At 46.8% G+C, this 21,683-nt stretch overlaps 1 protein-coding gene across 1 annotated transcript in view; it reads right to left on the reverse strand.

Moving 5' to 3' along the window:
* Positions 1 to 839: 839 nt before the first annotated feature.
* Swap70 (switching B cell complex subunit SWAP70) overlaps positions 840 to 21,683 on the reverse strand; it is a 64,906-nt gene continuing 44,062 nt past the window's right edge. The window contains exons 4-12 of the mRNA XM_052712117.1: positions 19,653 to 19,880; positions 18,173 to 18,319; positions 17,317 to 17,425; positions 15,135 to 15,316; positions 11,784 to 11,891; positions 10,208 to 10,374; positions 5,194 to 5,392; positions 3,669 to 3,765; positions 840 to 3,142 (exon numbers count right to left, since the gene is read on the reverse strand). Coding sequence (XP_052568077.1) covers positions 3,036 to 3,142; positions 3,669 to 3,765; positions 5,194 to 5,392; positions 10,208 to 10,374; positions 11,784 to 11,891; positions 15,135 to 15,316; positions 17,317 to 17,425; positions 18,173 to 18,319; positions 19,653 to 19,880 — 1,344 coding nt within the window. The 3' untranslated portion in view covers positions 840 to 3,035. The remainder of the gene's footprint in view (positions 3,143 to 3,668; positions 3,766 to 5,193; positions 5,393 to 10,207; positions 10,375 to 11,783; positions 11,892 to 15,134; positions 15,317 to 17,316; positions 17,426 to 18,172; positions 18,320 to 19,652; positions 19,881 to 21,683) is intronic.

The following is a 21,683-nucleotide window of genomic DNA, read 5'->3' on the forward strand; positions in this document are numbered from 1 at the left end:
AAAGAGAAAGGCAGGCATTCCCGTGGATGCACAACCTGGACAGGCCAGGGACTGCACTGGTGTGGTGGAAACTGGAAAGAGAGGCAGAGTCTGGACTAGGGTTGGAATTTAGTGTCCACCACAATTGTGCCCACTACCCAAGACCAATGACTCAGAAACCTCAGAAAGGTCAATGAGGCTTAACAGGAATTAACAACACTCCCCTCCAAGCTGGGGTGATGCAAGGTACCCACAACTGCCAGCGACATTCCTTCCAGTTACAAAAACCACAAATGTCCCCTCGGGAACAAGTGCCCCTACTTGAGGGCTGCAGCAGACAAGACAGGACAGTTTTACCAACCCCACCTCTCCACCCTCCTCCCCACCCTCCTCCGTAAGGGGAAGACCAGTTTGCCAATACACAGTCAAGCTAAAACGGAAGCCTGCTTCATCTACAGTAAGAGTTTTAATCTTGGTGACCATGTAAACCAAGCAGAAAACCACACTGTTTATTCTGGTGAGAGAAAAACTCAAAGACATCAAGAAAATTTGAGAAAACAGGAGTGAAGGCTCGGGGCTAACAGCAACAATAAAGAGAGTCAGCTCTGTAGGTTCTGGAGCTGACATCTGCCAAGGTTTCCCACATCTGTGACTCAAGCATCAAACATGAGGTCACGGCTAACTTCTTGAGGTCTCGACCCCCAAACCCAGTGTTTTCAGGAGGGCCCTAAACCATGTCCACATGAGTGTATGAAAATGAACATTAGCGAACACACACACACACACACACACACACACACACACACACACACACACACACACACACACACTTTACCATTTTATTAAACCAGTTTAAAATGTATGATGTTCTGGTATGTTTTATTTTCTTATTGGATCCACTGTACTAAAAAAATAAAAAACAAAAAAAAACCCATAGAAAACATTTTACTATCTTAGGAAATTAGCAAAAAATTAAGAAAGTTGAGCATATTGCATTGTACAACATTTAGATAAGAATGCTTGAAAAGTATAAATACTTTGTTCCTTCTCGATACAGCAGATCCCCAAACAGACTTTCAAAATGTTTTCATTCACAATTCCTGCAGATTCTCTTCTCTCTAGCTGCAGGAAGGACTGATCATGATGACCACGTAGGACACTCCTCAAGTTTCCTGTACTTATGACAAAGGTGAGTCAAAGGGTGGGCAGCCACGTAGCTGGAGCCACCGTAAGTATCAGGAGAGAGCCGCAAGCATCGAAGCATCTGTCCGAAGGAGTCACAGAATCCACACCTGTGCTGTCTTCTTTATCCACTGTTTAAAAGGACTGTCACGTCCCAGCCAGGGCTCTCAAGCCAGTGCGTCAACCCGCAACACTAGACTGCAGACACCTTCTGCATACATAGCCCATACAGTACTGCACGACCAGGAAGTAGGCAGTGTTCGGCTCGCACCCAGGCCAGACAATGAGGGCCATGGCAGCTGCAGGCTGCTTCCGGCTGTGTTATAAGAAAGCCAGGCTTAAGGAGGAACGGTCTGCCCGCCAGGACATGGCGGTCCCTTCACCCAGTCTCCCCTGGACTCCCAGGCCCGCTGCTTCCATCCAGAGATTCACATCGGTCAGTACCTTGCAGTTTCTTCTCATTTTCTCCAGAGGCAGTGAAGTCCCCTAGGAGCCATCATTAAGGCACCGGGGAGGCCCTGGTCCCCTGGGCTGGTAGCCCAGCAGCACTGACAAGGAAAGACTGGCGAGTGAGAGGTGAATGAGGGCCAGGCAGAGACCCATACCCAAGTTAGCTACTAAGCTAAGAAGGTTCATGACACAGTGGTATCTGCATACAGATCTAAACTTTATGAAGGCAACTAGAAACATTAAATAAAATTATGCTTTTATTAAGCAGCCCAAAATCTTAAGAGAAATGTATAAGACCTCCATGGGCAGGTGTTTTCCAGTCATAAAAGGAAGAGATTTATGGAGTTCTAGCCAGTCAGTCCTTATGTAAATGCCAGGAACACTGAACTCTATCTCTAGACTTGGACATGTCTGGGATGGCCTCCTCTCTGCCCGAGGCAAGGCTGGACCAGGACCCTGGGTTCTCTGCTCTGTTACTGAATTCCACCTTGTCTGTGACTTGCATCACGGCTGTCCACTGAGTCACTGTGCTTATAGATTCCAACTAGCTGGGAAGGCTTACGTGCTAGTCTCAATCCCAGACCAGACTGTAGGTGAAAACCCTCCCCAAACCCTCACACAAGAAGCAGAGAGACCACGACCTATGTCACCCACAGAGGAGAGAGGAGCAGAGAAACGGTCCTAGTGAAAACCGCAATCCCAGCTCGGCTAAAGCAAGGGCTGCCATCAGTCTGGGACACTTCACACCTACCCAGCGCCCACCCTGTCAGCTTCCCACGGTGTCCACAAGACCTCTCAAACTCCCCAACAACCACGGATTTCAAGTTGGCCCCTCCCCTAGCCAACAATACTTCCACTCCTGGATGGGGGGGTGGGGGGTGGGGACAGAAGGTCCAGGGAACTGGGTTGAGGCAGACACTGGGACAGGACATGTTTTGCTTTGAGGGGAGGGGAGAGGAAATGCAAATGAAGCCTGCCAAGTGCATGCCGCTCAGGGAAGGAAATATCTTAGCTGAAGCTGGGAGGTTTCACCAACTACATCCCATCTACAAGGACAGGACTGGCCACTTGTCCATCGGAGCACCAACAACGAAGGCTTGCCATGTCACCTGACAGGGACAGGCAAACAGACCAGCCAATCAGCGGAGGAGGGACACTCCCTGAAGAGGCAGCTGACCTCCCATGCAAGGCCAGGGCTGCAGATGGTGACAGTGAGGGTGGCCCTCGCCACACCTGTGCCCATGTTCTTGCCCAGGAAAGCCGAGTCAGCGCTAGAAGGTAAATACAGGGTCCTCAGCACATGGACCCCGCTGGAGCCTTGAGGGAAGACGGTTAGAAGCAGCAAAGCCAGTATCCTTGTCCTGGGCATGGAGCTCGGCTCCTCCCTGCTGTGACTGTGCCTGGGGTGGCCACTGGGAGAGCTGTCACTCCGTGGTCTTCTTCTCTTTCCAGCTCTTCTCTCTCTCCTCGAGCTCTGCCTGGGTGAATGCTGCGGGGCCCCAGTTGGTGATCAGGTGAGGATTCTTTGAACCTAAGCAACAAGCACGCTTTCAATGCGGGACACCCTCCACACCTGGCATCACTCCAGGGACAAAACAGCTTTTCTACTCTACTTCGTCTCTGAGGAATACCCAAAAAGGTCCAGCAGCCAAGGTCACCTGGGGCCACTTACTAAGGAGGACAGCTGTTCAAGAGAGACTCACAGGAAGCAGCTGGCCTTCAGGGTGACTCTCTGCCCCCATCCCCTTAGAAGCCCTGGGATTACAAATGTGCATGTCCCCATCAAGGTCTGGATGAGGGTTCCGAGGACCTGAACTCAGGCGGCCAGGCCTGCAGAGCAAGCACTTCACCCTGTGAACCATCCCAAGATGACCTGGCACTTCAGATCCCAAGTGCCAGGATTACAGGCACGTGCCCCTAGCCCCAGCTGTATGTGGTGCTATGTACAGAACCAAGGCTCTGTGTCCCTAAGACACTTGGTGATTTGAATACAACTTGATCACATAAATACAACAAAAGAAATTAAGAGAGATAATTATATCTATATGAACTATTACCTGGTTCTATCAACCGTATTAACCCCTCATGATGGGCCACTTTGTCCTTCCAGCTCTTGGTCGTATTAGTTGCCATCTCCAGCTTCTTTTTAACTCCCTAGGACAAAAGTGGCAGTTTAAGAACCAAGTAGCATGGACCGACACCTACCGTACACCTGTGGATTCCCTCATTAAATGATAAGCACCACTCTAGAAGGTCGAGCGGCCATTACCCCCACTGCACATTAACGAAAACGCAGGCTCAGAGAGCCGAGCCAGCTGCCCAAGTCACATGGAGGAGGCGGGGCTGGCAGCCATCTGACCCCAGGCTCTTGTCATCCCCCAGGTGATGTCAGGCCCACCCATGTGTCAGCTTCGGCCTCTCTGCCCCAAGCCTGCCCTTCCCCAGCACTCCTGCCTTGTGGCTGTATTAATTCCCTCACTGTAGCTGGCGGTCCTAGCTTCAACATTAACAGGTTCTGAAGGACATGAGGAGGAAAAGGCTCCTTTCTCTGCTGGCACTCACTCAGGACAGCCATGGTCACGGTAGCTTGAATGAGAAATGACCCCACAGGCTCAGATGTTTGAATGCCTGGTCCCCAGCTGATGGAGCTATTTGGGGCAGGATTAGGACAGTGACCTTGTTGGAGGAGGTGTGTCACTGGGGGTAGGCTTTGAGGTTTTAAAACAACTCATGCCATCCCAGTGTTTCTCGCCTTGTGCTTTCAGATCAAGATGTGAGTTCTCAGCTGTTCCTGCCTCCATGTCTTCATTCCCTGCTGTAACTCTCTAGGTTTCCTAGTGGCTGTACCCAGCAGGACTGCCTAAGAGGTTGATTGGACCACGGGCCTGAGTACCAGGTGTTTGTAAGGGTCTACACTTGACTGTAACCAGCAAGGGGGAGGTCTTTTGCTCCACCCCTTGGCATTGTTATAAACAGACCTTTGGAATAAAGTTCTGGGCCAGTGGGTAAGGATCCAGGTCCACCCGAGTCTATCCTGTGTTTTCTCTCCTTCTATTTCTAACTAGGTCTCTTATCCCTCCTTCCTCAAGAGTCCCTGGGGTAAATAATGGTGGGGGCTGGTCCGCCACAATTCTCCCATCATGGCCTCCAACCACTGAAACCCTAAGTTCAATTGAACACTTTCTTTTATAAGTTCTCCCTCCAATGAGGTGGGACCTCCCTGGGTGCTCTACCTCAGGGCGGGGCAATGGCTGCTGCCTGCACCTGCATCCCCATGTTCTCAGAGTTCATTCTACAACTTGGTGGGGACTCTCTGTTCCAATTTGTAACTGTGTAAACTTCTCCACTCACACTCCTCTATGGTCCCTGAGTGGGACAGACACCTCCATCCTCTGGGGAAAAAACAAATGAACTTCCTTTCTCTTCTCTATGCTAAGAGCAAGAGTCTTCTAAGTGAATGCTGGGGTTTTGTTGTTTGTTTGCGAGTTTCTGCAGAGCTGGGTGCAGAGCCCCACCTCTACCCCAGCTGATCAGTGTTTCTAAGGAGCCAGTTACAGGTGTGTGCAGGGTAAGTCCAGCCACCTCATACTGCTCCAGCGCCTGCTTCCGCTCCAGCTCCAGCTGCTCCAGCTGCGCCATGGCCTCCTGCAGAGCCTGCTCCTTCAGGACACGCTGCTGCTCCAGCTCCTGTTTCTCTGCCTCTGTCATCTGAATGGCCTGCTGCTGTTCCAGGTGCCACTTTTCCAGTTCTGCCCTCTTAGAAGACTCTTCCTCCAACAACCTGGAATGCAGAGGAGACTTGGGGTCACATCCTGCTGGGGACCCCCTTCAGAGGACAGTCATCTAATGCCTCCCATTTTATAAGGAGCCTGGAGGCCAAAGGAGAGTCTATCACAAGTCAGGGAGCAGCCCACATGTCCTTCTCTAAGCGTCCTTAGTCTTCCTCTATGAAGGAAAAAGTAAACTACCATTGGGCAACGCTGAGTGTATGCCAAGAACTGAGTCAAGTGTGTTCTCCCCACTGGTTCACACAGTGCACATAAGGGCCTTTAGTAGTCACCCTTGAGATGAAGAAGTGAGACTTTAAATCATCTACCTGCCAGATGGTGGGGCCAAGCTCTGCAGCTTGCCTCGTTCCTATGACATTAAAACATTCTTCATCTAATAAAGACCTATTACCAACAATCCAGGAGGTACTAGCCCCTCATCATAGATGATGCAATATGTCTGCAAGTGTACTGCACAGGTCACAATGGACTTGAACACAGATGTGTGACACCAAAGTGTTAGCACAATAATAGCCTGACTTAGATTAGCCAACTGCATTCGAGTTTAAATAAATAAACCAACACACAGCCCAAACCTGAACTCAAGATGCAGACAGTGTGGTCAGATGCCAGCACTGGTCAGGACACAAGTCTAACAAGGAGCCACACGGTCAAGTCATGGGAGGGCAGTCACCACCACCTGCAGCATCTGCTCTCTACAGCAGCAAGGAGAGGCAAGGACCACACTGTCCCCCAGACACATTTGGGCTCCCTGAAGTCTCCTGGAAAACAGCAGCCACCACTAGCCCAGGACTGCAGATGAGCTGGCATGCACTCTGAATTCATAGCTATGCATTATACACCGGGAATTGTTTCTCTGGGACAACCAGGGAGTGAGACTGCAAGAGCCGCTGCATTTTCCCTTTGGTGCTGACGTACAGAGGGAGGGGAGGCTTTCTGGGGGAGGCTGCCTTCATGCAGCTGGAGAATCAACACAGTAGGGTCTTGTGGGAGGTGGACCCCCACCTCCCAGTATAGATGCCACCATCCAGAACATGGCCTTGGCAGCAGAGCCTGGAGGAACAAGAACTGAGCTTGGCAAAGCAGTGGTTCCTCCTGGAACTCTGACACAGAACCAAAGACAATGGAGAATTTCTCTTAGCGGTGGCAGAGGCAACCGGTACCCAATGCCTGTGTCCATGGCAACCCCAGGCCCATCCCGCTTGTTTCCTGCCTGGCCACCTTCCCTCCATAGGACTGGAGAACTATTTAAGGACATTCCCATAAATCATCTTCTGGCCTTCCCTCATCCACGCTGGTTTCTGTGGTTTGCAAACTAACCTCTTAGTAAAGACTTGAGCACTTCCACTCTTCCTGTTTCTCAGGCTTCCTCATTTACAGAGAAAGGAATCAGCCAAGTGCGTGTGCATTCCGTCATCCCAGCTACTCGGGAGGCTAAGGCAGGAGCATCACTTGTGAGCTGCCACGGGGGTGCTGGGACCCTGGGCCTCCACAAGAGCAGCAAGTACTCTTAACTGCTGAGCTCTCTACTTGTTTTTCTGATATTTTCTTGGCCTAACACTATCATTCTAGCCTTTCTTTCAACATTTTCTTAGTTCTGTCCTTGATATATTGTCCCCACCTGTGACAAGGTAAAGGGAGAAGGCTGCAATAGCTAACCTCATCCTCACAACTCTAAAGCTGGTGATCACACTTATTTTACAGATTAAAAACTAAAAGATCAACATAGTAAAGTACTACTTTAAACTCATACAGACAGAAAGCACCAGAAATGGGAATTAAATAGCCACACCTCACCTATGAACCCGTGCTGCTTCAAACACATGAACAACATGGGAGCAGCAGCTGGAAGGGAGCAGCAGCAGCTGGAAGGGAACAGCAGCAGCTGGAAGGGAGCAGCAGTATGCCTACCTCACCAGGTACAACGAGGATCCTGTCAGCCATTCACAAACTATTCCCTGGGCCTGAGCTGTAGCTCACGTGGTAGAGTGCTTGTCCAGCTTGAACAAAGCTCTGGGCTCAGCAGCCAGTAACAGTTATGGTACCTGTCTGTAATCCGGCTCTCAGGAGGTGGAGGCAGGAATATCAGGAGTTCAAGGTCAGCTGCAGCTAGACAGCAAGGCTGGGGACAGCCAGGGATATATAAGACACTTTCTCAAAAAGAACAGCAATAATTCCCTGGGAGCTTAACCAACTCAGCCTGTGCTGGGTACTGCCCTAGCGGCTGGGAATGCAGACATGAGTAAGATCCAAACTTGGTTGGCTGGCTGGACTTCTGAGATGGTCCTTATATATACAGAGCAGGGTGGCCTCAAACTTTCAATAATCCTCCTGCCTCGGTCTCCTGAGTGCTGGAATTATAGGCATATACTACCCATGCCTGGCTCAAATCTAAACCTTTAATGAGTAAAGTTATAATGAGATCGATTATGGCTCAGCTTCCAGAACTTTCCAGCAAAATGTTAAAAGTTTGCTTCTGAATTTCCTATCAGATAATCTTCAGAATTATACATTAAAAAACAAACTTCTAGCTGGGCAGTGGTAGTGCACACCTTTAGTCCCAGCATTTGGGAGGCAGAGGCAGGTGGATCTCTGCGAGTTCAAGGCTAGCCTGGTCTACAGAGTAAGTTCCAGGGCAGCCAGGGCTACACAGAGAAATGCTGTCTAAAAGAAAAGAAAAAACCAAACCAAAACAAACAAACAACAAACTCCAAGCTAGGCATGGTGGCGTACATCTTTGATCCCAGCACTGAGGAGGCCCAGACAGACAGGTGGATCTGAGAGTCTGAACCAGCCTGGTCTACATACCAAGTTCCAGGCCAGCTGAGGCTACACAGTGAGATCCTGTCTTAAAAATAAAAATCAACTTTAGTTTAGTGACAAAAATAAATAAATAAATTAAAGATCCATAGGGCCTTTCTGCCAACCCTCTTCTAGCCCATTTCCATTCCTTTGTGCTACAGGGTGCAGGCTCTGTAGCCTCCCTCCCCTCGCTTCCTGTTCCTCTCACAGGTGGAATGTGATGAACCCCTTCCTGCTCCTGCTGCCATGCCATGCCTTCCCAGCAATAATGGACTCTCCCTCTGAACAACAAGCCAAAGGAAACCCTTCCCCCAAGTTGCTTTCATCATTACGAAACAGAAAAGTCACCACTGCAGAGAGCATCGTCACTCCACACACTCCACAGAGAGCCCATACTTCAGTGAACTTCTGAGTTATCTGGCTTCTGAGACTTCACCTCTGCTGTGTTATATCTAATTCCCTTCAAGACTACTGAAACACAGCATGCCTTCCCCGTGGACTCTGTGCATGAGAGTCATCTATAAGCTCCCGGCACAGAACAAATCAGTGGCTCAAAATATGTCTCGTGTCACTCAAGAGTGCCACTCTTTGGAAGTGACATGGGATTCGCACCTTCCCCTGAATGACCTGCTAATGCCACTGTCAACAGCACCAGGGGCCGCTCCAAGTAGCTGGCTAGGGCAATTCTGGAGCGGCTTCTCTCCTTCCATCTCTATGTGGGTTCCGCGGATTGGACTTGGGTCACCAGGCTTATACAGAAGTGGCTTCATCCACTGAGTCATCTCGATGGCCCCAAATCAAATGATAAATGTGATCTTTTTAATTACATTTGTTTGTTTTGTGTGTGGCTGCATGCCAAGGTGCACATGTGGGGATTAGACGGCAACTTTAGGAGTTGGTTCTCTCCATTCACCATGTGGGCCTCGGGGGTCAAACTCAGGTCATAAAGCTCGATGGCAAATGCCTTCACTCACTGAACCATCTCACCCACCCCGTCACTTTTGGCAAACTCCTTTTACAGTTTATTTTTCTATTTTTAATATTTTAAAAATTATTACCATGTGTATGTGTGTGAGTGTGTGTGCTATGGTACGAGCGTGGAGGTTGGTGGAGAACTTTGTGAGTCAGTCTTCTCCTTCTACCTTCACGTGGGCGCCAGGGATGGAATGAACATCAGGTTCACAGTGTCAAGCATCGTTCACCTGCTGAGCCATCTCATTAGCTCTTCCCTCTTCTTCCCCAGATTTGAACAGCATCTTTTGCTTCTCCCCATGAGCACTGGCAGCTATACAAATTCTAAGTGCTCACCTTCTGAGTGTTCCCTAACACGGGGAGGAGGTGCCGCAGCTCAGGTACCTGTACCTGTATACTGCCTCCCACAAGGCATCACAGAGAAGCCAACGGGACAGCGGGCTAAACCAGCTAGCTCCTCGTCCCTCTGGGGTCCTCCTTTTACTCTGTCCTCTCTGATGTTATAAAGACCTAAAGCAAAATTTTTCTCTGAGAATATGAGTATCACAATTGTAAATTTGATTTTATAAGTTCAGGGAAGGGATGAATCTAGTTTCAAGACTTTTAAAACTTGGATTACAAGTAGTAGTTATTGAAGAAATGGTGCCAATCCCACACTGCCAAACAGGAAGTGCATATTCCCTCCTTATCCACAAAACCTCTGCCACGTCTGGCCTGAGGTAGCCCTGCCTCTGCACCAAGGGTCACGCAGGACACGGCGACAAAACCAAGTTTCCACCAAAGCTGACCTGGCTGATAGACATGTGGAATAGAATAAGCACACCTCAGCAGACACAACCACCACACTGCTCTCAGGGACAGGGCCCTTCCTTAGACCCCAAGCAAAGGTTTCTGTACCCCAGGACGAGAAGAAACACCCAACCAGCCCAACATTCAGTCTCCGGACAACACGTGGGCTCGGGCCCCTTTCTGTCAGTGTTAGACTCCAGAGCAAGCAAAGCCACTGTGGGCGAGGGCTGCAGAGCAATCTGCACCTGGCCTGAAGCTTGCGCACCGTCTCTTCATCCTGCCGGGCCTGCCTCTCATCCTCGAGGGCCTCCTGCAGCTTTAGGTACATGTCTTCCAGCTCCCGGACTCTCTGCAGATACTGCTCCAGTTCTGAGGACTTCTGGGCAACCTGCTCCTCCATCTGCTGTCTGATCTGGAGGGATAAGAGGACCGTCGTCTTGCTTAAAGGCAGGTAACTTCTTCCCCAGGGCAAGGCACCCATCCCACCTCTACCCTTGAGCTAAAGATGGAGGAAATGAGAACACATACCAGATACCAGTGCTAGGAGAGCAAAAATAAGCTACAACCCAAATTCTGCCCTCCTCTTCTACATATGTTCTAGCCTTTGTACTCTACATTTTAGTCAAGAGTTGGGGGAGGGGGTAGTTTAGTGTAATTTCTCTTTAAATTCTTTTCTATTTTAAAGCCAAAACCTCTTTATCAAATCTTAAGAAAAAGCAAGCCACGATGGGTAGTGATGATGTTACACACCTTTAATCCCAGCACTTGGGAGGCAGAGGTAGGTGGATCTCTGTGAGTTCGAGGCCAGCCTGGTCTACAAAGTGAGTTCCAGGACAGCCAGAGCTGTTAAACAGAGGAACCCTGTCTCAGAAGAAAAAAAAAAAAAAAAAGAAAGAAAGAAAGAGTGAGCCTTTGTCCAGGCGGAGCAGCCTAGATGAGCTGCAAGTCCCAGGCTTCGACCTCCTTCCCCATCCCCGGGGCACCAGCATCTTAACAAGTGCATGGCTTTCCTTCTGGATTGAGGAGGTTTTAATCCCCGTCTGCTGGGGCAGAGTTTACTGGTGAAGTGTTTACTTAGCATGTGTGAGGCACAGGACAGGGTTCAATCCCAGGACCCTGACACACACACTGTCACACATTTTGGTGTATGTCTCTGCAGTTTATGAACTATGTCACTAACACTAGCTCACTGTGTTCTCAGGAGAACCCTGAGAGCTCACAGAATGACCCCTAATTCAGGAAGCACACATCATCATCATACTCGTGCTCAGGGAGACCGAGCAAGGAGGAAGGGCAGCTGGGCATCCTCACATACATCACACCCGCCTTCCTCAACACAGACAGGACTCTCACCTCTGAGCAACAAGTGACTAACAGTAACATCGCACCGTGTGCAGGCCCTGAGCTCAGCACAGCAGTGCTCCAGTAACCAGCTAACTCCACAAAGCAACCTGGACCTTGGCATGGCCACAGCAGCAATCAGAGCCCAGAGGTCTCAGTGTTTACTCTATGTTCCCACAGCTAGTTACTGTCCAAACTAGAAGTCTTTTGAGAATGAAAAGGATCCTGGTTAACAGGGACACCTCAAAGACACGTAACCATGTTAACAAAGCATTTATGACCGAATTGCATACGATTCTCTCAGGGGTCTGGAAAACAAAGTGCCCATCCTTTACCTCTACCCTCTGATACACAGAAGGTGCTCAATAAAGTATAATGCACAAACACACAGCTCCCCCAGTAGCCACCGAAAGCCACAGCAAAGCCAGGGTACCGTGGCTGCCAGGCCTCTCCTAGCCGATGCAGCGGTTCCAGCCTTACCAGTTTCTCCCGCTCCAGCTCCGTGCTGAACCTGGTCTGTAGTTCCACTTGAGTCTGCAGGCGTTTCTTTTCCTCATCTGCAGCACGAGATGCTGCTTCCTCCAGTTTCTAATCAATCAATCAAAACCCATCCCCAGAAAAGCTGGATCATTACAGTGGAAGAGAAAGCCTTGCTTAAGCATATGAAAGAACCAGTCAATAAAAATTAAACACAAGCTGTAAGACACAGTGGGATGCCATCCAGTCTCCCCAGTCAGCAGATAAAACAAGTAGGTACGCCGGGCGGTGGTGGCGCACGCCTTTAATCCCAGTACTCGGGAGGCAGAGCCAGGAGGATCTCTGTGAGTTCGAGGCCAGCCTGGGCTACCAAGCGAGTCCCAGGAAAGGCGCAAAGCTACACAGAGAAACCCTGTCTCAAAAAAACAACAACAAAAAAAAAAACAAAAAAAAAAAAAAAACAAGTAGGTATGAATGATTTGATTCTAAACACTGCACAGAGAATATGAGGATGGCCACTGAGCCATCATCACTTCCAGCTACGCTCACACAGTTTGACTAGTTCTGGGCTCTCTCTATGGTACTGTCACCTAGCACACTATTCCTCACAGCAGTTAACCAGGGTTCAGCTTCCAGATGGGTGACACAGGGAGCTTCCTCAACCCACCCCCCACCCCACCCCCCGCAGGAACAACTGATTAAAGTTATTTTAAAAAACAAAACAAAACACAGTACAGCTTTGCAGACTACCCTAAGGGCATACACCAAAGGAGAATAATATCCATCTAAGAAAACCTATGAGGAGCTGGGGTTGGGGTTCGATGGTAGAGTGTTTGCCCAGCATGCACAAGGCGCCAGAGTTGATCCTACCCTCAAAAACAGAATACAAACAAACAAACAAAAACACTGAAAACAAAACAGCAACAAAAGACAATCAGCTGGATCTCAGAACACTCCCTCACTCTCCTGGGCAAGAAGGAAGTACCACTCCTGGCAGATGGAACCAGAGACAAGAGCGCCCTCTGTACGCTGCTCACAGCTCAGGCTACAGAAGGCAGGCCTGCTCACCAGGGTCTTACTCACTTGGGGGGCAAAAGCTCCCCAGGAGAAGGAAGCAGAGGTGCCAGCAGGCTATGTCCTCTGCTTGGTAGCAGAGGCTATTAAGGCAGGAGTATAGATTCAAGAGACTGGTGCTGTCTCCACCCAAGCTCATACAACTGGCAAGCCCCCCTCCTTCAGCCTCCCAAGTGTGGAGTTACAGGTATGTGTCGTCACACACACCCAGCCTTTCATGGAAGTTTTGCTCAAGGAGGAAAGTAGGCTCTGTGGCTCTCACCAAAAGAAGTGACTTTGTTATGTGAGATGTACAAATCTAAGGACACAGTTGAAAACTATGAAGAATTAAAGGAATTAAAAGGAGGCTGGTAGCACCATAGGGCAGCAACCCAGCCAGCCTAGTTAAGTCTGACAGAACCAGGAAGGCCCAGCTAAGCAGAGCCCTCCTGTGGTAGGAACAAGTCTCAAAGACTGGCCTGGAGAGAACAGGGGCCTGAACTTAGCTCCAGACTGTGAGGCTAGTTAGTCTCGAGGGCGATACAGAAAACAAATCAAACATCAGGGAACTCTGGCAGTTAGGGGTGACCACAACAAAGGTAGACAGCTTCACAAGGAGGAGAGAAGGAGAGCAGTCTGGAGGGTCATTCCAGGTGACTGTGGCCACGCACACCCAAGCCTGTGTCACTGAGGAGCAGACTGAAAGGCCACAAGGGTCCAGGAAATAGTCCAGCCGAGTCACTAAATAAATAACCAAACAATGACAAGCTGAAGGCAGGTGTCAGGACCGGTATCCATAGTTCCTATAACACGTTATCTTCTAAAACATCCAGTTTTCAACTAAAAAAAACTATGAGAAACAGGAAGGTGGAACCCCTAAGTAGGAAAAAACAGTCAACAGATACTGCCTTTGAAGAAGCCCAGGAGGCAGAGCTACAAAGCCATTACTGCAAATACGCTAAAAAGAATAAAAGGAAGTCATGGTTAAAGACATAATGGAAGGAATAACAATACCCCATCGAGCAGAGAATATCAATAAAGAGGCAAATTTAAAAGGACCAAATGGAGATGGTAGACTGTAATGTTCAAGAACGGGATGAAGTCTTCTAGAAGGCTGGGGCTAGAGCTCGGCTGGAGAACTTGTACAGCTTCAGGAAGCCAGGGAGCCAGGGCTCTCCAGCGCCACACAGGACAGGTGTGCTGGAGCCTAGGATTCCTCAACTTGGAAGGTGGAAGTAGGAAGATCATAAGTTCAAGGCCAGCCTCCCTAAGTAGAGAGCTGAAGGCTAGCCTGGGCTACAAGACCTTATTTATTTATTTTTTTAAATCAACTAGAAGGACTACACAATCTATCCGGGCTGCAAGAAGACTCCACTAAAGAGATGCACAGGAATTATGCAGCCAGAAGAACAAAGAACAAAATCAAACAGCTGCAGAGAATGCAGGCACTTTATGCAGAATATCCGTTCAACCGAGTATAAGGACAGAGTGAAAGGGAGACAGATGGGTGAAGAGACAGGTTGAAACTTTACCCAACATAATGGAAAACCTTGGTCCACAGTCTGTGAATTCTTAACAGGTCAAAAACAAAGACATGGTGGCCACGCCTTTAATCCCAGGCAGGGGCAAGGGATCTCTGAGTTAGAGGCCAGCCTGGTCTCCACAGCGAGCTTTGAGCCCGCCAGAGCTGCATATTGAGACCCTGTCTTAAAAACAACAGCAGCACCCATCACAGTAAAACCACTGAAAGACAAGAAGACCTTGAGAGCAGCAAAACACAAGGGCCTAGAGTAAACACCACAGCTGACTTCCCTCAGAAACACACGACTAGTTCTAGACAAAATACAGTTTGTAAAGTTGAAATACACCACATCTGGCTGTAGCAGGTAACTGCCAAGTCCTAGAACTTGCCTTCCTATAGCAGAGTGAACAGCATCATTCAAGACAGTGGTTTTTCCATCAGCCCAGCCTTCATGACTATAGGCCTGGCTCAGTTTCCACTCAGTTCTACCTCTGTGTGTGTGTCCTACACAGCGATCAGAGCACATGTGAGCATATATAAATACGTTTCAAGTCAGTGTCCTACAGCACCGTCTACTACGGACAAAGAGGGAACAGGAGGGACAGCTAAGAGCTTTAGTAGGCCCAGGGGCTGGACACACTTCCTGAGAACTCAGGTCACCAAACCTTCCTGAACTTGTCCGAACGTAGGGTGCGTGAGCAAAGCTGAGGCTGTGTGGCTTCAGTACTACACAGGACAGCCTGTCCTTGCCGTGTCCCAGACCTCGGTCCTGCACCCACCTTCCTCACGCTCTCCAGCTCCTGCTGCTTGTTTTCATTGGCGGCTTGGAGCTCCTTCATCTGCCGCTCCAGCTCCTCCTGCTCCGCTAGCAGCTTCCTTCGGAGCTCTTTCCGACGCTGGCGGGCTTCCTTGTGTGGTGGGGGGCTGCCCAGCTTCAACAGCTGGACGGTGGAGTGGATGGCTAGGAGGACAGAAGAGGAGGAATTGTGCTTTTATGTCTAACACTCGAGTGATGGGGTGAGATGTGAGCACATTCCGATCCCGCCAGTGAGCAGTGGTGTGGCCTGAGAGGCATCCGCTGCTCCAGCTCCCACACGAGGAAAATTCACACTAACGTCTCTTCTGAGTGCAGGTCCACACCCGCACACCTGTGCTTACAGACACACTACAGGACACACTTAAGAACTTATGACATAGCAGGGCAGTGGTGGTGCACGCCTTTAATCCCAGCAGGCAGATCTCTGTGTTTGAGGCCAGTGGTCTACAGAGTGAGTTCCAGGACAACCAGGGCTACACAGAGAAACTCCATCTCAAAAAACCAAACCAACCAACCAAACAACAACAACAACAACAAAAAAACTTATGACACTTTCTACTCCCTCCCACGTACTTTTTTTTTTTTTTTTTTTTTTTTTTTTGAGACAGGGCTTGGTCTGCCCTCAAACTCACAGCAACCTTGCTGTCTCCAGTTACCAAGTGCTGATACCACCCCCCTGGCCCTTTTCTACTCCTAAATAAGGACCAGCAAGATGACTCAGCAGGTAAGCCTGGAGACAATATACAATCTGATCCTTGGGACCCACAGGTGCCCATACACACAGTCACAACCAACAGTTTTTAAAAGCCCAATAAAATTAAGACACACTAAGGGCAATCAAAGTTCCTAGCATCTGATGTGCAGGCTGCTACCCTGATTCTGTCTTCATCTACGTCTTATGGAACCACCTCCCTATCTGTATATGACCTATACACATATCACAGTCATTGCCATTTATTAGAAATCTACATACAGCACAGCACACAAAGGACTTTGTAAGACACGTGTATATTCCAGATGCATATCATTCACATACATATATTTCACATAAAAATCTCATTTATTTTCTGTTTTTCTTATATTTATTGGGTGTTTTGTCTACATGTATGTGTGTGCACCATGTATGTGTCTGATGACCACAGAGGTCAGAGGAGGGTGTCCGATCCCCTGGGATTAGAGTTATGGATGGTTGTAAACCACCATGTAGGTGCTGGACGTCAGACCCAGGTCCTCTAGAGGACCAGCCAGTTCTCTTAATCACTGAGCCATCTCTCCAGCAACTTTTCTGGTTTGTTGAAACAGAATTTGACTCTATAACTGAAGTTGGCCTGAACCTATTAAGTAGCCCAGACCTGGCTTCAAACTGACAGTAGTCCACTGCCTCTGCCTCCTGAGTGGTGGGATCACAGGCATGAACCACCACACCTGGCTCTTAGTGTTTTCAACCATTTAAATTTAATTTCTTGGATTACTAATACCTACTGTTCAAATTCAAGAAGTATGAACAGACATTCAGGAAAGTTTCTGCCTGCTCCTATCCTCCAAGCTCTGGGTTCCTGGCCATCAGCAACTAATGCTAACCATTTCTGTTTCTTCTGAGATATTTTAAGCAAATGGACATGTCTACACATCATTCACTTCCTTTTATGCTTAGCACAATGCTCTCTCAAGTTATTGATTTCTTGAGTTACTTAAAAAACTCTTGATGTGTTCAAAACCACTCCATAAATTCCTTTTCTGCCTTGCATATGAACAGAATCTCAAAGTGATCTCTAACATTTTTCATAAGCCTAAAGGGGGAAAAAAACCCTTTCAAGGATTAGGATAGTAAGACCTAAAATATAGTTTTATCCCCCACAAAGGCAGTATGCAAATAAATTGACCAAAAAAAGGGGAACTCATGTTTTCTTTCGAATGTAGCAATAACCATGACATAAGGAAACAACACTGTGAGATTTGAAAACAGAAAGCTCAAACACTCACCAATTTTTTTTTGGGGGGGGGGTATTTTTTAGGCAAGATCTAAAGTAGCCCAGGCTGATCCTCCTGTGTCTACCTCCCAAGTGTGCTAGGATTAAAAACGTGTGCCCGTGCCCAGTTCTGCTCTTAAGTTTTTTCATGGAAAACAATAAAAAATGTCCTACCCTGAATCCACTCTTGTTTCTTCTTCTTATCCGAAGCGCTGATTTCAAAGGTCTTCTCAAAGCATTTTATTAGGAAAAGACATTTCTTTCCATCTTTGTCAGGCAGAGACTAAAACAGAAACATGATTAGTGCTTTAAACTTTTCTTCTTCCTTGTGTGAGATTATTAAAAAGCACTGTAGAGAGGAGGCAGAAAGCAGCTTGACCTGACCTCAGGTGGGACTATGTTTAGTTGTGGAGAGGGGGTATCTTTGTCACCCACATGTGCAGATGCCCAAATGCCCACAGAGGAAGATGGGATGTGGCCTCTTCTAGCACATGTAATCCTTGCCCCTGGGGTAGAAGAGGCAGGAGGATGAGGAATTCAAAGCCATCCCTGACTACAGAGCGACTTTAAGTACAACCTGAGCTACCCGAGACCCTATCTTCCCAAAAAAGAAAATATCAGCCAAAATACTTAATTTTTCTGATCAATTTTCTTCTATTTGCTCTAATTAAAATGCCCCAGATCTTTTAGTCTATTGATAATTTCCAATATTATCTTACTGCATTCTTTTGCCTTTTTAATGACTTGGTTTTACTCAAGAAATGATTCTTTAAATATAAATCTCTCAGATTTAATCTTATTATTTAATATTAATATTAATTATTTAATAATACTTTATTCCCAAGCATAAGGCAGAAAATAAATTCATATTAAGTACACATTTTGTCAGCCATCTTTAATTTTTGGTTTAGATTAGGAGTCACAGTGACTATACTTTACTTGAAGGTTTAATCTGGAAGAGTGAGGACGAGAAAGTCTATGGACAGCAGGTGGCAGCAGAGGGCAAGCATGCAGAGAAGCCACAACTCACCTCCACACAGCAGTTTTCATCCAAGAGGATGTCTCCCTTCTTATCTTTCAGGTCCTCACTCACAAAGTAGGAGATTATGTTGGGTTTTAACACAAACCACCGCTCAGTCCAGTTTTTCCGTTTGTGGCCTTTTTTCATCATGTAACCCTATGAAAGATTAAACCTAATGTAGATGTGTGTGCTTTTTTATGCGTAAGAGCTTGACGGTCCTTCTTTGATTGTCTTATTTACTCCACTATCTGATACCTGGTGCTAAGTACACAAATGTCAATGGTTCTCACCCATGTGGATCATGGACTGGAGTCTCTGAGGATCTATGAAGGCCAGAGGCATGATCCCCAGTCAAATCCACACAACCACATACAAAGGTTTACATTTAATTTTAGACATTTCAGAGAGTCTCTGCAAGTGACACACAGATAACAGAACCTTTGGTATTAACAGTATTAATACACAGTAAATTTTCCTGAATTGCCTTACCTTTTAAGACATTTATTGAAATATTTATAGGTAAACAAAAATGTCTGGGATTTCCTGGCACCAAAAGGAGACATACAGGTATGTGGACAGAGCTGCATCACATACTTCCTTGTAATACCAAAACCCTGTACAAGTCAAGCCTTAATAAATGCTTATTGATGGGCTCCATCAGAAAAAAAGAAAAAAGACAATAATAATTACCTACTGAACAAAGAAAGGAGTTAAGTAAGGAAATCCGAAAGCAGAATTATTATTCAATATATTAATGTAAGATGTTTGAAAGATGTGTATATGTATCCAGGTATAGTGGTGCACACCTTCAAACCCAGCAGGTAGATCTGAGGCCAGCCTGGTCTACATAATGACTTGCAGGCTAGCCAGAGCTACGGAGTGAGAACCTGTCTCAAGACAGGCAGGAAAAAAAAAAAAAAACAGACAGACAGATGCTCTATTTAGTATTTGGTTCCTACGTGCATATCAGGCACTATGTTGGGTGATAAGACAACAAAAATAGTCTGATAAGATAAATACAACTTTGCTATATAAAAGTATCTCTTTCTAAAGATAAAGGTGTTTTTCTAATTCTGTAAAAACATGAGGGTACTTTTTAAAAATAATTTGGAAATTTGAACAGTCCCTTCAAAAATAGTAACTTCTCAATTCTTAACTGTATTTCAAAACTGTGCTAGTAACTCTTTAAAACACAAGCCTAGAACCAGAGAGACAGCTCAATTGTAGAGAGCTTGTCTAGAATGTATAATGCCTTGGGGTTCAATCCTCCATATCCCAGCAAGGCGGGGGATGAATCCTAAGACTCTAATAAAAGAGAAAATATAAACTTTATTTTTGTTCTAAATCATTTAAGGAGTATAAGTGACTTACACCATCTATACAGAAAAGAAGGGACAGGGAGGGAGAGGCAGGGGAGAGGGAAGGAAGCTCTTTTGTTTCCAACATCAAACTCTAAAGATGAGGGAGAGCAGTGTCACGGTCCTCTTACCTGCTTCAACACATCTAAGATAAGCTCATTGAAGACTTCGTTAATGGCCATAGACACCGTCTGACGGTCCATGCCCTTGCTGAACTGTCCGTTTCCAATTAGCTCAATAAGTTCCCACGCAGAAAGGCCATCTTTATTATCATCAAAGTTTATTTTGTAATGTTCAAATTGTTCTTGTTGCCAACCTCCTCCCATAGCTTCTGTAAGTTTCTTAAGCAGGTATTCAATCTGTAGGCGAAAAAGTTAATTATTCCTTTTTTTAGGTTTGTGGGGTTTTTGTTGGTTTGTTGTTTGTTTTTTTGTTTTGTTTTGTTTGTTTTTGGTTTTTCGAGAGAGGGTTTCTCTGTAGCTTTGGCTGTCCTGGAACTTACTCTGTAGACCAGGCTGGCCTCGAATTCATAGAGATCTACCTGCCTCTGCCTCCTGAGTGCTGGAACCGAAGGTGTACACCACTACTACCTGGCTATTTTGTATTTTTAACATAAGTATTCATTTGTAGGGGGGAAGGGGGAGGGAGGACAGGGAAATCTGTGGTTGGTATGTAAAATGAATAGAAAATCTCTTAGATAGATAGACAGATAGACAGATAGACAGACAGACAGATAAGTATTCATTTGTGTTATTCACACTATTGGGGTCAACTCAGATATATATGTTTGTTTTTGTTTTTGGAGACAGGGTTTCTCTGTTTCTCTGTAAAACAGCCCTGGTTGTCCTGGAACTCACTCTGGAAACCAGGCTGGCCTCAAACTTACAGCTCTGCCTGCCTCTGCCTCCCAAGTGTTGGGATTAAAGGCGTGTGCCACCATCCAGCAGGAAATACTCTTTATACTTCCAAAAGAATACCTCTTTAAAGAAACTCCCATTGCTAGGGAAAGCTATACACATAAAACACCAGCGGTTGTTCTCTGCTGGCCTAGTAAGTAAATGACAACTTGACAACCCACTGCGTGCGCACATCTGTATGTGTTCAGAGCTGGGAAACCTACAAACACACCACACGCAAACTAATTACTGTCACCTCGTTACTCTATTCGGGTAGATGTGTCAATATACCGAGAACATTAAGCTTTTCTTCCTTTTGTTGTTGTTGTTGTTATTGTTATTTTGAAACAGTGTCTCGTGTAGTCCAGACTGGCCTCAAAGAATAATCTTGAACTGATTGATTCTCCTGCCCCCACCTCCCTGTACTGAATTACCCAGCTGCACACATGAATCTCGCTGAACATGGAAGTGTTATTAAATAAACATCTCAAATGCACAAGTTATTCCCTAATTTACAGATTTCCTATGTAAACCAACTACTTATTTCCTGATGTCTCCATCCATTAGAACACTGATGATGTTATAAATATGACTGGATTCCTAGTGTGAGCCAGAAGGGCTTACTAAATCTTGAAACATCAAACATTATCTAGGAAAATGGCGAGGGCCAGGGGAGAAGGAAAAGGAAAGAAACGAGGTAGTGATGACATGAGCAGGTGACATCGCTTTTCTTCTGAGTGTGCTACACGTATTCTCAAACACTACCACTCCTCTCTACCTTCCCCCTGGTTCCTCTCTATCTGGTGGATTTCCAGAGCACATTCACTGGACAAACTGACGGGTCTGATTCTAACAACTCCACACATACACACCATGGACCTCTGCTCATATCCATCCCACCTCTTGTCCTCTCTGGTCCCCTCCCCTCACTATGATTTCAGTTGATGCACTATCATCCACAAAAACCCACACCAGTATTGCAGGTCCTCACCACTCGCATCAAACCAGTAACAAAATGCTGCTGACATTAGTCCCAGACCCAGTGTTTTTCACCATCAATTCAACCAGTATTTTGTGCAATGGAATGAAAAATATTCTAACCCAACCACAATAGAGCCAGACACAGTTTTATAGCAAGGTTTTTGTGTGCATATTTGTGTGTGCCAAGTCAGGATATAAAATGTTTATCTTCCTATAAATTTGAAGTGGAAAGAAAATAACTTAGCTGGGCATGGTGACACACACCTTTAATCCCAGAACTTGGGA

Source organism: Peromyscus californicus, unplaced genomic scaffold, assembly GCF_007827085.1.
Source record: "Peromyscus californicus insignis strain IS unplaced genomic scaffold, ASM782708v3 Scaffold_4__1_contigs__length_199733344, whole genome shotgun sequence".
NCBI classification, from domain to species: Eukaryota; Metazoa; Chordata; class Mammalia; order Rodentia; family Cricetidae; genus Peromyscus; species Peromyscus californicus.